Genomic DNA, 16298 nt, shown 5'->3' on the forward strand with positions numbered 1-16298 from the left:
AGCACTGACTTCTTGTAGTCTCAGATTTTTGGTCTATTTAAAAGCAATTCAGCTGGTTTGTTTGGCTCTCTATTATCTCTATGATGTTATTCATGTAACATATGTATATTATAAACATAAAATATACCTTTAATAATTTGTTTTATGTGTGTGTTTTCCATAGGTGCTGTCATATCACGCCACTTGCTCAAAGACCGAGGTGGATAAGTTTAAGGTAAACAGTAATGTGTCATTGATTCATGCCCAATAGACTGTATTTTATAGAGCTCTCTGACATTTTAGTGCTGTTTGGTAAAACAGAAGCTTATTAATAATTAAATAACCTGATTCATGATATATTAACCTCAGTATATCAGTCAGACTGTTTTGTTTATGCAGTATATAAAATTTAGAACAAAACTATTCAATACTCATCAGTGTTTGTGCATTATTGATATAGTCTCTGTGGAGTCTTGTTAATGAAAAGCCTCATTTATCATGGGTTCATTTTCTGGTGAAATGCTCATTTTTAACGCGTTAACTGGATTTTGCCAGGAGCTATTATAGCAGTTCATTGACATGTCCCAGCATGTTTCCACAAGTGAATGAAGAACCCATTGCTTAAAGCCAAATCCAGGAATGTCGCACTATATATATATATATATATATATATATACATAATACACACACACACACACACATCAGGCATAACATTATGACCACTGACAGGTGAAGTGAATAACACTGATTATCTCTTCATTAAAGCACCTGTTTGTGGGCGGGATATATTAGAAGAACATTTTGTAAACATTTTTTCCTTAAACTTGATGTGTTAGAAGCCGGAAAAATGACCAGGGCCAAATTGTGATGGCTTGACAACTGGGTCAGAGCATCTCCAAAACTGCAGCTCTTGTGGGGTGTTTCTGGTCTGCAGTGGTCAGTAGCTATCAAAAGTGGTCCAAGGAAGGAACAGTGGTGAACCGGCGACAAGGTTATGAGCGACCAAGTCTCACTAATGCACGTGGGGAGCAAAGGTTGGCGTGTGTAGTCCGATCCAACAGAAGAGCTAATATAGCTTAAGCTTAAAAAGTTAAAGCTGGATCCGATGGAAAGGGGCTGCATAGCCACAGACCCGTGATGCTTAACCATGTCCACAGCTGAAAGCATCGCTTACCTGGGGAACACATGGCACCAGGATGCACCATGGGAAAAAGGCAAGTCGTCGGAGGCAGTGTGATGCCCTGTGCAATGCTCTGCTGGGAAACCTTGGGTCCTTCCATCCATGTGGATGTTACTTTGACATGAACCAACTACCTAAGCATTGTTGCAGACCATGCACACCCTTTAATGGAAACATATTCCCTGCTGGCTGTGGCCTCTTTCAGCAGGATAATGCACCCTGCCACAAAGCAAAAATGGTTCAGGAATGGTTTGAGGAGCACAAGAACGAGTTTGAGGTGTTGACTTGAGCTCCAAAATTCCCCAGATCTCAGTCCAATCAAGCAACTTTGTGATGTGCTGAACAAACAAGCCAGATCCATGGAGGCCCCATCTCACAACTCACAGGACAAGGATCAGAGACCACAGCACACCTTCAGGGGTCTTGTGGAGTCCATGCCTCGATGGGTCAGGGTTGTTTTGGCAGCAAAAGGGGGACCTACACAATATTAGGAAGGTGGTCATATTGTTATGCCTGATTGGTATTGGTGTGTGTGTGTGTGTATGTGTATATATATAGTGTATATAGTGATATATTTATATATTTATGTATTTCTCTAAATATTTAGGCTCCCATGGCTCTCTCATAGCGCTAAGCAGGGGTCAGACCTCGAGGCTGATAAAGCCTTGTGGGTTTCCATTTTTCTTTCTTTCTTTTTTCAAGTCCATCCCACTCTTTTCCACACAAGGAAAATGTTCCAAAAAGCAGGAGTTTAATCATCTGTTCATCAGAAAAAGCTATCAAAAGACTTGGAATATAAAGCAGAGCATATGCACTGTTGTTGGGCCAATTTTGTTATTGTTAACTAAAAGTATTGAAAACTAAATTACTAAATAAATGAATAAAACATAATAAATGAACAATTTTATCTTTAAAAATTAAAATGATAAATATTGCTCTGTCATTTAGAAACTGAAATAAAAATAAAAGGTAAATTGATATTTTTTTTAATTAAATTGTTTAATATGTTTATTTAAAAATGAATGAATGAAAACCATATTAATAAATATAATAGATACTAAATACTTTGTGTATGTGTAATAATTTTTTTATACAGTACTTTATGAAATATACATTGTTTCACAGCATCTTTAAAGTAATGAACAGATAGACAGATGGAAAGACAGATAGACAGATAGATAGACAGATAGATAGACAGACAGACAGATGATAGATAGACAGACAGACAGACAGATGATAGATAGACAGACAGACAGACAGACAGACAGATAGATAGACAGACAGACAGATAGATAGACACAGATAGATAGACAGACAGACAGATGATAGATAGACAGACAGACAGACAGACAGACAGATAGATAGATAGACAGACAGACAGACAGACAGACAGATAGACAGACAGACAGACAGACAGACAGATAGATAGATAGATAGATAGATAGATAGATAGATAGATAGATAGATAGATAGATAGATAGATAGATAGATAGACAGACATTCTGCTAAACATTTCATTTTGCATTTGATGGAAATAAAAAACTGGGTTTGTAATATATAAGTGTGAGTTTAAGTGACAAAAAAATTAATTCTTGGATTGAGCAATACATTGTTTCAGTTGGATAATCTCTGTAATAAGTGGGAAAAGCATCTGCAGTGTAATATGTCATGCTGGATGGTGACAACTCCAGCATGTTTCCGTTTCTTCTTCTTCTTGTTCTCACCGGCCTTCCCAAAAACACTATTAGACAGCTGCAGCTCATCCAGAACGCTGCTGGCGTAATTCTGACTAGAACCAGAAAATCTGAGCATATCACACCAGTCCTCAGGTCCTTACACTGGCTTCCAGTTACATTTAGGATTGATTTTAAAGTACTTTTACTCGTATATAAGTCACTAAATGACCTAGGACCGAAATATACTGCAGATATGTTCACTGAATATAAACCTAACAGAGGACTCTGATCACTAGGATCAAGTCAGTTAGAAATACCAAGGGTTCACACAAAACAAGGGGAGTCCGCCTTTAGTTACTATGCTGCCCGCAGCTGGAATCAGCTTCCAGAAGAGATCAGATGTGCTAAAACACTAATCACATTTAAATCTAGACTCAAAACACATCTTTTTAGCTGTGCATTTGTTGAATGAACACTGTGCAATGTCCGAACTGATTGCACTATATTTTCACTGTTTTATTATATATTTTTTTTAAATGTAAAATCATTTTCTAACTGTTTTTAAATGTTTTAATCATTTTAAAAGTTTTAAAATTGTTTGTTTTATTTTTGTTATTATTTTTCTTCATGATTATTTTTCTTTCTTTTATGTAAAGCACTTTGAATTACCATTGTTTACGAAATGTGCTATATAAATAAACTTGCCTTGCCTTGCCTTTATGAGTCCCAGGTACAAATAATTATGTGAATAAATATCAACAATTAGCAATTGTTAATGACGTCACAGCACACAGCTCCTCCTGCCAGCAGTCCCTCATTAGATCTGTGAAAGTTTGTGTGAATCTATTTGTAGTGTCTCATTAGCACGACTCTGAGCTTAAGTCAGCATTAACACACGAATTACTGAAAATCCTGAAACTAGATTTCGTTCCGATCACAAAGCATCTGTTTTAAAACTCTGTCCTTTCTGCCTCCTGCATCTCGCTCTCTCTCTTTTTTGCACACACACACACACACACACACTCTCTCTCTCTCTCTCTGTTTTTCTCTTCTTCAGGCAGCAAACATCCCTCTGGTGTGTGAACTGGGCATTGATAAACTATCGTTTGATGACTTCTCTCTGGATGTGGATGCCATGGTCACTGCAGCTCTGCGGATGTTTATGGAGCTGGGGATGGTGCAGAAATTCAAAATAGACTATGAGGTTCACACACATTTATTTTTTAACTCTGCAATATCACACACGTAGTGCTGTTGTACTGAATATCAGCAAGGCTGTGATTTGACCGTAAGCCTGTATTCATTAATAAAAGTTAAATAAAAGTTGATACTGAGTCACACAATCTGGCCAGTTATTTCTCATATATTTACGATAATAGTCCCAAAGAGCCACACATTGTAGTATGTTATTGTGGCGAGTGGGGCGGGGCCGAGAGGCGTGGGAACGAGGAGTGAGGCCAGGTGTAGTGATTGGAGATGAGCTACACCTGAGCCCCAACGCTAGTATCGAGTCCCACGTAGGAGATGGAAGGATATAAAACTGGAGTGACGACCGTGAAGGACGAGAGAGGACCAGGCCTGGGACATTATTTTAATGTGTGTGCTTTTTATTTATGCGCACCAGTCGGCCGTGAGGGGCTGGTGCGCCGTTTTGTATTTATTTTGGATATTAAAGTGCTTTTTGATTGTGCGCCGGTTCCCGCCTCCTTCTTCCCGATGAATATGGAGATTTGTTTATTACAGTTATGCTCTGTTTTTCAGCACTCTTGACCAGTCAAACTACTGTAGCTTTCCTGACTGTATTGTACCACCACATCTCTTCTTCTTTCTCTTTCTAGACACTTTGTCGGTGGCTGTTGACCGTGAGGAAGAACTATCGCATGGTTCTGTATCATAACTGGAGACATGCCTTCAATGTTTGCCAGTGCATGTTTTCCATGCTGACGGTGAGTGACTTGATCTGTGTGTGTGTGTGTGTTTATATGAAAGAAATGAATACTTCATTCAGCAAAGGATGCATTACATTGATCAGTAGTGATAGTAAAGACATTTGTAATGTTACAGAAGATTTCAGTTTTAAGTAAAGCTGTTGTTTTAAACTTTTCTATTCAGTGTCCTGAGAATACCCCTTACGAAAGTAGTATACTTCAAGTTTATTTAACTAAGTATTCTTAAGTTCAAGTATATTTTTAAGTATAATTTATGTAGCAAGTGTACAAATATCAGTGTTCTAGTAGTAGACTTGTAAGTGTACTGTTTCAATACTCCTTGGGACTAAATTGGCCCACTTTCTAGTATATAAAAGTATATTTTTAAGTACACTTAAGTATAACAGTAGCAAACTTTGAGTACACAACTAGTTTACCTCTATGTCTGTAGTCTGTACTGCAATTATGCTAAAAGTGAACTTAGACGTATACTGATGGTTTACTAATGAAATACTTTGTACACTTTGAAGTATAATCTAAGTAAACTGTTACTTGTGTTTCATAATGTGTTTCATAATAAAAAATTTTGAACAAAAAGCTGAAAATAGACTCTGAATTGGATTCAGAATGAAAATCAAAACGTAGATGGAGTTGATCAACACCCAAAAGCTTGACTGTAATTATTACCTCTTCATCTGTCGATATTTGCTTCCATAATGTTAGTTTTTATGTTTTTTCTTGTCAGATGATCATGTTAAATTACATCTGTTAGTTTCAGGTGTTTCTTTTTTTCACTTGTGTTTTTTTTTTTTGGAAATTCGGTGCAGAAGATGTGTACTAGCGCCCTCTACCGTATAATAATGAAAACACAGATACTAGGAGTATAGCTCAAATATATTTAGAAGTACATAAAAAGTAAACTAAAAGCATACGTTCCTATATTTAGTTTAAAAGAAGTATACTAATAGCACACTTTGATAAATTCTTTTTCGTAAGGGACATCATGGTTTTCGCAAAAAAAAAAAATGAAGCAGCATAACTGTTTTCAAGGTTGATGATAATAGTTGAGCAGCAAGAATCATATTAGGCTATGTTCACACTGCAGGAAAATGTGTCCCAAATCCATTTTTGCTTTTGCTCATATGATGGTTTTATTGTATTTTTTCATGACATTGTGAACTACGTGGAATCGTCAGGATCGCACCGTACATATTTAATAACTTCGCTGTCTTCTGCTCGTCTTCTTCCCAAATAATGCTCACCGTAGAGCTTCTATAGAGCTGGTACTGTAATACACGTTTTGTTTCTGTGTGTTTCTTTGCAGACGGCCGGCTTCCAGGAGACTCTGACTGAGATGGAGACTCTGGCTCTGATAGTGGGCTGCGTCTGCCATGATCTGGACCACAGAGGAACCAACAACGCTTTCCAGGCCAAGTGAGACTCAACCACTGGTCCAATACAAGTCTGGCATCTTCATTACATGATGCTGAACGCTGGATTTCTTCTCTTTGCACATGAACAGAATGACATTTGTGTCTTTCTCAGGACGGGATCGGCTCTCTCTCTTCTTTATGGGACTTCGGCCACACTAGAGCACCATCACTTCAACCATGCTGTTATGATCCTGCAGAGCGAGGTGAACTTACAGGCACCATCAAATCCAAAGTTCATATTACAGATGATTATCTGGGCACATACATATTAATAACATGGACAAAATTGAGTCATGTCCAGCATATTTTTTCTCATTCAAGAAGCCGTTTTTTTTTTCTTTTTTTTTTAGTATACGCCACAATTGAGAAGAAAAGATGGGTGTAATTTCAGTTCCAAAATGTGTGAACTACAGTACAAAGTTATAAATACTTGAGAACTTAAATCGGACTAAAACTATTATACAAATTACTTTACCGTAAGAGTTACTGATAGCAATTCCATTCCACAAATCATTTACAAAGAAACATCATTGTAGAGCCTAATGCTAACAGTTTACAACGAGTTATAATTTATCATCAATTCTATAGTGGAACTCCAACTACAATACTGCATAAATATTCTTGAACTAAAGCTGTCATACAAATCAGTTTAAAATAATAAACTAGGCAAACAATTTATTCTTGGTTTGCATAGACTTTCTTTACAGTCGTTTTCATTCTACAGCATAAACCAAAACATATTTTACAAGAAACTCAAGTGTAGTAGATTTTCCGTTTGTAATCCATTACTATAAAAAAATAAAGACTTACAATAGGTAGTAACTGAATGATTGTATTGCGAAGACTTTCAGACTTTCACTTCATATAATCAGCCACACTAAACCAGTGCTTTACAAGAAATCATTTTAAGCACAGTAAATGAGATAAACGAGGGAGAAAAGCGAGAGAGAGAGAGAGAGAGAGAGAGAGAGGTGAATAAATTACAGATGTTGACTTAATAATTGTTTTCTACAGATACAGAGTCACTGTCATTTGCATACAAATGAGCTTCGGTCATCATTCACTCCGAGAACGAACGTGTCCCTGACCAGCGGACAGACATGTATTCATTAAGTTGGTCCTGCTCTTTAATGTGGAAGGCGCAGATGTAGCCTGCCCTGTTTCCCATCATGCCTCACATTTACTGAAAAACTGAAGTTTATTGGAGTAAAATCAGTTATGAATTCGCTTAAATAAGAACAAGTGAACAAGTTTGCTGAGAATCATAAAAGAAAAGTGAAAATAATGAAATACTTGGTGTGTGCGTGTGTGTTTAAATATCAGTTTATTTTAATCAGGCGCTCTGATGTAAGCATGCGTGGGTGGCTTGAATTCAGAGATACATGTTAAATAATGGTATATTAATACACAAACCCAGTCTATATGGAAATGTACCCTGACGTAGAGCATTTCAGAAAAGCACCTGTATGTGTATGATAAAAACAGATCAGCTGACTTACTGTGAAACACCATCAGTGCAGATACTGTGTGTGTTCTCAAACATCTTCAGACGGACTCTTAGCAGTGCAGAACAATGGTAAACAACACCAAAAGGAATGAAAATATTTTTGTTTAATGATTTCATTTTATCCCTGTCTCTCTAGGGACACAATATTTTCTCTAATCTGTCTTCCCATGAGTATGGAGAACTGATGCAGCTCCTGAAACAATCCATCCTGGCCACAGACCTGACGCTCTACTTCCAGTGAGTACTGAAAGAACAGATTTTAAACAGTGGTGCAGCTTTAATAAATGCCTAAAACACTTGTGGCGATCTGTGCAGGGTTAGTTCGTTGTTGTTGATTTTGTGCAAGTGTGTGAAAGTTTCCCTGCTTCAGCCTGCAGCAGTGCTTTAGTGATGAGTTTTCCTGACCCTGTACTGCCGCCATGTGGCCGCTCTGAGAACTGCACAGTGCTCACACAGTTTTCATCCACAGGAACAGAAACTCCTTCTTTGAGCTGGTGAATAAAGGAGAATACAACTGGAACGTGAAGGAACACAGAGACATGTGCAGGTGAGTTGTATATATATGATCAAGCCTGCACAAACACACACAATACTTGACATTTCTGATTGGAATTCAATTCTGATCTTCTCTCAGGTCGATGTTGATGACAGCGTGTGATCTGGGTGCTGTCACGAAACCCTGGGAGATATCACGCAAGGTACATGCCCCATACCCACAATACTCCAATCATACATGAATAATACTGAACACCGCTGACGCTCGCGTGTTAACGTGTGTCTTCTGCTTCCTAACAGGTGGCAGAGCTGGTGACCAGTGAGTTTTTCGAGCAGGGAGACAGAGAGCGTTCAGAGTTGAAACTGACTCCCTCGGTGAGGTCAACACCGTCAAATCACCAGCTTCTTTATAAAAGCAATGTGTGTTGAGCTGTAAAATGCCTCAGTTTAGACAAAGGTGTCCACAGCATCTTTACATGGTCATGATGGATCGTGAGAGATCTTCACAATTAGTTTGTTACAGTATGATCCAGTTATCTTAATATTGCATGAAAGTTTGCACACACACATCCACTTTTAAAAAGGAAATAGCTAGTTCTTTTCCCATTGGCCTGGATTCTGAGGCAGAAGGGAACATGAGGAAGTCTTGGGATGCCACATCTTTGAAGCTCTCTGTAGAGACGCTCGCCTCAGGTTAAAAGTCTCTGTCTTTTGCTCAGAGTGTGTGGGTGTTAGCATGATATATTCAAACACAGACCCTCTATCTCTGTGCTGCAGCCACACACACACACACACACACACACACACACACACACAGATGTACGAAGAGAAAGAAAAGAGCACAGGCGTTATCAGCTTCAACAGACGTCTTGAAGGCAAACATTAATCAAAGGACCATCTCTGACCCTCTAATCACATCTGTAGGTGGAGATGGTGAATAATATAAAGAGATGCTTTCATTCAAGAGGCTCTGGGTCTCCGTTTACCACAGAAACATGTTAGCGCTCAGAGGTTGTGCTTTTATATCTCGGGATATTTCATGGTGATTAATGGATATTTCTTTGAAGAATCAACTTCATCAGTTTTTTGTACAGAAAAAAATGTATATAGACATGAGACACTTGTTGACATACAGTAAGAGTATAGTGGATATTTCAGTGGATATTCAATATATATATATATATATATATATATATATATATATATATATATATATATATATATATATGATAGGTAAAAATTGATGGTCTGAATGCACCGTAAGTCGCTTTGGATAAAAGCGCCTGCTAAATGCATAAATTTATTTAATTTATATATATATGTATTTATTTATATATATGTGTGTGTGGGTGGGTGTGTCCCTGGACCACAAAACTTGAGTCTTCATTGTTTGAAATTGAGATGTATACATCATCTGAAAACTGAATAAATAATCGTTTAAGGATCAGACAATATTTAGCCGAGATACAACTATTTGAAAATCTGAGGCTGCTAAAAAAATCTAAATATTGAGAAAATCACCTTTAGAATTGTCCAAATGAATTCTTAGAAATGCATATTACTAATCAAAAATGAAGTTTTGATATATTTACAGTAGGAAATTTACAATATATCTTCATGGAACATGATCTTTACTTAGGATCTTTACTAAAGATTTTTGGCATAATAGAAAAATTTATAATTTTGACCAAAACAATGTATTTTTTTTTTTTTTTTACTGTTGCTACAAATATACCCCAGTTAAGACTTAAGACTGCTTTTGTGCTCGAGGGTCACATTTATGATTGAAGATATCATATTATTTAAATAAAATGCCACTGTAATGTTCATTTTCTGAATTGTTTCTTAACACTTAAGTGCACTTTGTAACGCAAAATAAAAGCTTGACTTCAAAATACATTTTAAATCATTATGAATTGTATTATTTGCCATGCATAATGAAACTAAAAAGATGTACTTACTGTATGTCCTACATAAGTGGGCTAAAAACTGTTTAATCAATACTATTTATTTGTTCAAAGTTTATTATTTCTTTAAAAGCAAGCGGAAGTGCACTTGTTTTTCCACAGGTCTCCATATGCTCATTGAATCTCACTGCTGTCTGAGAAACAACGATAAAGATAATCAAGTGTTTGATAAATATTTGGGTGTGTGTGTGTGTGTGTGTGTGTGTAATAGGCGATATTTGACCGAAACCGCAAAGATGAGCTGCCAGGTCTACAGCTGGAGTGGATTGATGGAATCTGTGCACCTCTGTACGAGGTAATGCTGTCCCACAATGCACCATCAATACAGTCAATCAAAACTGACAACATCATCTAAAGAAATAATCAAGTAAACCTAAGCCCCTTCAGTCCAGTAAGAGCCAGTATTGAAATATTACAATATAAACAAAAGTTATTCATAAGTTTACTTTGACAAGACACGTGAACATTTTTACAATTAAACTAACCGGCCTTTGCTAAAAAACATGTAATAAGTAAATTGTGCATAGCAAAGAAGAGAATTAACCTCTGCCATGAGGCCAGGGTGTTGCTTTATGTGTTTGCTAAGGTGTTCTGAAATGCAGTGTTTAGGGTGTTAAAAATTATTACATTAGCACTACTTAAACATCATAAACATCATTCCGTTTTTATTTCAAGTGTGTTTTTATTTAATGAATAATATCATTTTTAACACAGTTTAATTTGAGATCAAACTAAAATTGGCGGCAATTAATGGTCAGGTTAATTCAGATAATTCATAAACACTTGACTTTATGTGAGCTAAACGTGTGCGATGTTCCCGAACAGTGAAACCAGAAGAATCTGGTCATTTCTAGTGAATGCAGTCACCTTTTCCCACTTTACGTTCTAGTCAAAATCCTTAATATAGTTGTGCATAGTTCCCTTGTGAAATGTGGTAGTCTACACTTTTTCATATTTATTATGAAAATAAATAATTTACTTTAAAAGAACATGCAAACTGAATGCATAGCAATATTTACAGACACTTAATTACATGTTAAATGAAAATCTATTGGTTAAAATTTATATAAAATGCAGTTAGCTGCACCGGCTTAAGTCGAACTTAAGTACACTGTTATATGTAAATTCACAATTACTTCTATTGGCTTTGAAATCTGGTTAAAGTGAATGTACTGACAAGAATAGTCAACTAAAATATACTTGGATGTCATTTAAGTGGAAAATAGTATGTCATGTATTTGTTATTGCATATTTGTAATGCTGAAGCTGCTATTTTATACATTTAAAATAGATTAACTTTACATGTAAACACATTACAGTTAAAATTATAATGAAGTACTGTGTGTGCTTTAGTATGTTAGTCAACACATCAAAATAAATCTACTACTTTAAAGCACAATAAAATATTTAGAAAAAATATATAAATTAAACTGTGCATTAAAGTTCATGTTTTTATTTTATATTATTACAAAGTGGAGTTTTTAAAAGTGCAAATTAAGAATGTCATGAAAGTTTCTCTCTTTAAGCACACTGTCTGCAGATTTCATTTACTTTTAAGATTTGGAGTACACTATATTTGGACATTTTATTACAAATAAGCACACAATTTTGTTTTGTTTTTTATTAATTTATTTTGTAACTATTCTTTGTTTATCAAGATGAATAAACAAATCAACTTTTAAAAGGGTGGAGAAAAACTTCTTACTATGTTACGTTGTTGTCAGAGGTTGCACGATCCACCATTTTGGTGCATATTCAGTTTTTAGTAATCAACTCTTTCTCCTTATTTTCAGACGTTTGCCAAATTAAACCCCAAACTACAGCCAATGATTGACTTGATCAAGGCCAATCGCGCCAAATGGGAAGAGCTTCACCAAAGACACCAGCGCAGCCAGGAAACCAGCAGTCCATGTAACGCAGAGACCACGTCAACCAGCTGCAGCGACCCCTTCTACTCCGTCAGCTAACTCTGCAGAAACCTGCCAGATTTCTCCACATGCTTCTCTGACCCTCAGCAATGCAGACGGAGGAGTTTTGACCTCTGCTGCACGCTTCAGACCAGCAGTCGTTACCTCACTAGCGCCCTCTATCGGCCATTTGCTCTTTCTGTGAGCACTTCAGGCAACTGCGAGCGAGTTTGCGTTTGTCTCCACTGTGCAAAGACCGCACGTTTAGCTAGCAACGGAGAACCTTAGGGATGTGTTTACGCCCAGAAGCTAATCGGCTGAATTAGCTACTTTAGGGCTAGCATGCTAACACAAAGACTCTATTGTGCGTGTAAGCAAGGAGGATTGCTGCATTTTGAAAGATATCCTAGCGTATTTTTCCCTTTGTAGCTTTGATCTTGTTGATTGAACACATATCTTGAGCACTCAAGCTCAGTTCTTTACTGTGCGAATGTCATTTGAAGAAATGACAAATGCAGGATTTGACTCTTTGTCTTGCCTTGGTTGTTTTAGCTGATGTGTTTATTTCTAGGATCAGGGGTGTGTGGAGCCGTGGGGCTCTTGGCAATGCTTGCGATGCAAACCCTCTCCAGCGCTGTACTCTGTGCCTTGGTAAAACCCCAATGATAATGCATGCATCCCATCCTCGACATCACTCTAGTCTCTAGTTCACACTGCATACATCATAGATGTTTCCTCATGTCTTGGGCCTATTTCACATCAAAGCAGTGTGCTGCACAGAGCTACATTAATATCACATATAAATGTAATTTATGTTATACAAGGTTTTTTTTTTTTTTAGTTTAGTTTTTTTAGACGGTTTTACATGGCTCCTCTTCAGAAAGTCTTCCTCCGTCCCACGCTCCTTTGTGTCCTGAAGTGGACTCTGGTTTATTTTAATCGTGACTGCACTTTGATTACCGTGTTGTGGTAAAGAGTAAAATGTAATTGCATGAAGAAGTGTCTGCTTCAGAGATGACTGAGATCCATCTGTGATTCATTCTTCAGTATTTGATTTGATGTACCTGCATGGAAGCAGCTGTTGATTTGCAATGTCTTACATTATTCCCAATGATTTCTTGGGGGGATTGGTTCTTGATGTTAGCACTGTTCGATTTTTCTCTTAGGCATTATGTAAGTGATGAGGCTCTTTTGAATTTTCTTGTTCTCTTGGTTCAACTCTACTTTTGACTGACAGATTTCTTGAGAATCCTGAAGCATGATTTCTGGAAGTGTTAAACTCTCCAATTCTAATAAATTTGCTGCTAGTAATAATGAGTTGGAAATGTTATTGTGCCTAGTTTGAAAAATGTTGTGTGTAAACATTAGGGAAACTATGGAGCCCCGAAGGGGACATGGTGAAAAAAAAACAAAAAAAACAAAGATGGGATATTCATCTCAGAGCTGGTTGGCTGGGTTCATGACAGTCTCTGTGGTGAAAGTGAATGAGAAATGTATTCTGATAGCGAGGCTGCAGAGGTGGTGATGAAACTGCTCATTTTAGACGTCTCTCTGATCTGACACACATAATTCAGACCATGAAGCACCAATGAGTTGAGTTCATTAGTCAGGTGTGATCAGCGGGATTACATGAGGAGTTACAGCAGAAATGTGTTCAGAGGCTCCTAGAAGCAGCGTTGTGTTCAGATCCAGACAGATGACACTCAACGCTGACACCGTGTGGTGAGATGCATCTGTGCACCTTACACTATGATTCCAGCCCAAAGGCTTTTTACAGAAACCAGATTTATCATTACAGTAAATTAAAATCAAATTTTTGCATTTAGCAGCGACTTAAAGTACATTCAGGCTATCAATTTTTACCTCTCATGCGTTCCCAGGGAATCAAACCCCTAACCTTGCGCTTGATAGCACAATGCTCTACCAATTGAGCTACAGGAACACCACTCGTTAATAAAAATAAGTAACTAAATATTTTTAAAATGACAATTACATTTCTGATTTAGGGAAGTTTTAATAACTGAATGTTCTTCAGGTAAATGACTTCTTTTAACCAATGAACTTGACATGACTTTTACAGTCATCAGTGTTGTAGAAAGTAGCCAATCATCTTAAGCAAAGGAAGATACCTTTATGGGAATGCACTCAAAGTTAAAAGGTTAATACTAAAACTATAATGGATTTATACACACACACACACACACTCACATACGTTTTTAGATCTTGAATTATTTTAAATTATTTTAAGGCATTCTGAGAAGTATTGTTTTGTGCACAGTTTTCCATAACAACTATGTACAGATCCTGGATGCTGATTGGTCAACACAATATAGTAACAATTATGCCTCAGAATATCTATCTAAAAACATTATCACTAGCCTACCAGACAGGGACTTTATTTGCTGGTGGAATATTAACTTGATTAAATAACTAAGACTAGGAAGCAGTCAGGAAGAGGAAGACGAGAGCTCTGATTGGACAGAGAATTTGCAATAATGACAGAGGACATGAGATCTAAAACATTGTTAATTTATTGCACAAACAGCTTTGACAAAATGTACTCTGATATTAAACACACGACCAGAAAAATTTGTGAAGAGACAAGGGAGCTTTCATAACATTTAGATTAAAATCTTTTAATACGGCTGTTGTTGTTTTTAAAGTGAAACATGACAAGTTTGATGATGAAACCATTCAGGAATCATTCTGAGGGGCAACAAAACCTCGTCTGATCCTTCATTTTGGCGTATCAGCAACAAACACACACAAAGTTTAGAAACAGATGGATTCCAAACACACAAAAAAGCTCCTCTGACACTTAATAAATGGTAGTGTCATTTGAGAAAGCAGTGAAAAAGCTCTGCTGAACATCACAGGCTCGAGGAGAGGGCAGGACGTCTGGAAATAAAGACCCTGCAAGGCTACTGGATTATTTGTTTAGGCTTAAATGTTTCACAAAAGTGCCACTGTAGTAAAGTGAGAAGTCTAAGCCCTGTTGAACAGGATACACACTGTTAAAGGGACAGCTCGCCTTCAGTTGCTGGTCCCCATTGATTTGCATACTGTGGAAGTCAATGGGGACCAGCCACTCCAGGCGAACTATCCCTTTAAGACACTAAATGAATCTCTTTCTTCAAACAGCAGCAGAGTTTAACGTCTGCACAACTTCGTAGCTTAACAGTTCACATAAAAATCCAAACTATCATCATTAGATCCAAAGTCACGTTGTTCCAAAATCACACTGCTTGCTTTCTTCTCCGAAACACAGAAATTGCACAGTATGTTCATGCTGCTTTTTTTAGTGTATTGAAAGTAAATCAACAACAACAACAAAAAACACCATAGAGGTATCAGCAGTACATATTCAAATAATGTGTTAATGTGCACCAGGTCTGGTGTCATGAGTCTCATAACATAACTGCAGCATATAAATCTGTCATATGACTTCAGAAGACTTGGCATATAATGCTTTCACTGTTTGGACAACTTTTTTTTATTATTATTATCTCTTTCCATAATGTTTCATAGGTTTGGAAATAAGCAGCATGAACATTCCTCCTAACGTCTCATTTTGTGTTCTACAGAAGAAAGTCGTTCAGTTTGAAGCAACACGAGGGCGAGTAAATAATGAGAAAATGTTCTGTCTTAAGTGAACTATTTCTCTGAAAGCAAGCGTCTCCTAAATACACAAGTCAAACCACTTGAAGATTCGAGAAGAACAGGACTCTCAGAGTATAATAACTCTGATGCAAACAGAGCAATGCATACAAGTCAAATGATGTAACAGTCACATATAATGTTTTAGATCCCAGTTCAGATCATCTCTGGCTTTTTGCATATGTTGTGTTAAAAAAATACAATTTATCATGATGGATCTTCGGTGAGCATACTCTTCAAAGCGTGTTTATATACAGGATGTACAGATGTGTGTGTGTGTGGCTCAAGAGACGCAGACAGTCTTTGGTAGAAACACAAGGACACATTTGATGAAGATCATTCAGATGATCAGAGCCAAACCAAATACACTCGGTTCAAAACCGCCGTCAGCCAGACCGTGTGCTCGAAGACAACATCTCAGTTTAACCAGAGGAGCTTTCAGCAGATCTGGCTTACAAGGATAAATCTCACAAAAATATCCAGGGAGAAAATAAAGTAACACTTTACAATAGGGTTACATAGATTTGTTAACGCTGATACAATACACATTTTAGAGCATTTATAATTCT

The 16298-nt window shown here is 37.0% G+C and overlaps 1 protein-coding gene across 2 annotated transcripts in view; it reads left to right on the forward strand.

Moving 5' to 3' along the window:
* LOC113053496 (dual 3',5'-cyclic-AMP and -GMP phosphodiesterase 11A) overlaps positions 1-13383 on the forward strand; it is an 87679-nt gene extending 74296 nt beyond the window's left edge. For both annotated transcript variants that reach the window (XM_026218586.1, XM_026218587.1), the window contains exons 10-20: positions 164-214; positions 3893-4039; positions 4674-4781; positions 6088-6197; positions 6309-6399; positions 7840-7940; positions 8173-8250; positions 8338-8401; positions 8499-8573; positions 10377-10460; positions 11959-13383. In XM_026218586.1, the coding sequence (XP_026074371.1) occupies positions 164-214; positions 3893-4039; positions 4674-4781; positions 6088-6197; positions 6309-6399; positions 7840-7940; positions 8173-8250; positions 8338-8401; positions 8499-8573; positions 10377-10460; positions 11959-12132 (1083 nt within the window). In that variant the 3' untranslated portion in view covers positions 12133-13383. The remainder of the gene's footprint in view (positions 1-163; positions 215-3892; positions 4040-4673; positions 4782-6087; positions 6198-6308; positions 6400-7839; positions 7941-8172; positions 8251-8337; positions 8402-8498; positions 8574-10376; positions 10461-11958) is intronic.
* The last annotated feature ends 2915 nt before the right edge of the window (positions 13384-16298 follow it).

The sequence above is a fragment of the Carassius auratus genome, chromosome 34 (genome assembly GCF_003368295.1).
Source record: "Carassius auratus strain Wakin chromosome 34, ASM336829v1, whole genome shotgun sequence".
Classification (NCBI taxonomy): Eukaryota; Metazoa; Chordata; class Actinopteri; order Cypriniformes; family Cyprinidae; genus Carassius; species Carassius auratus.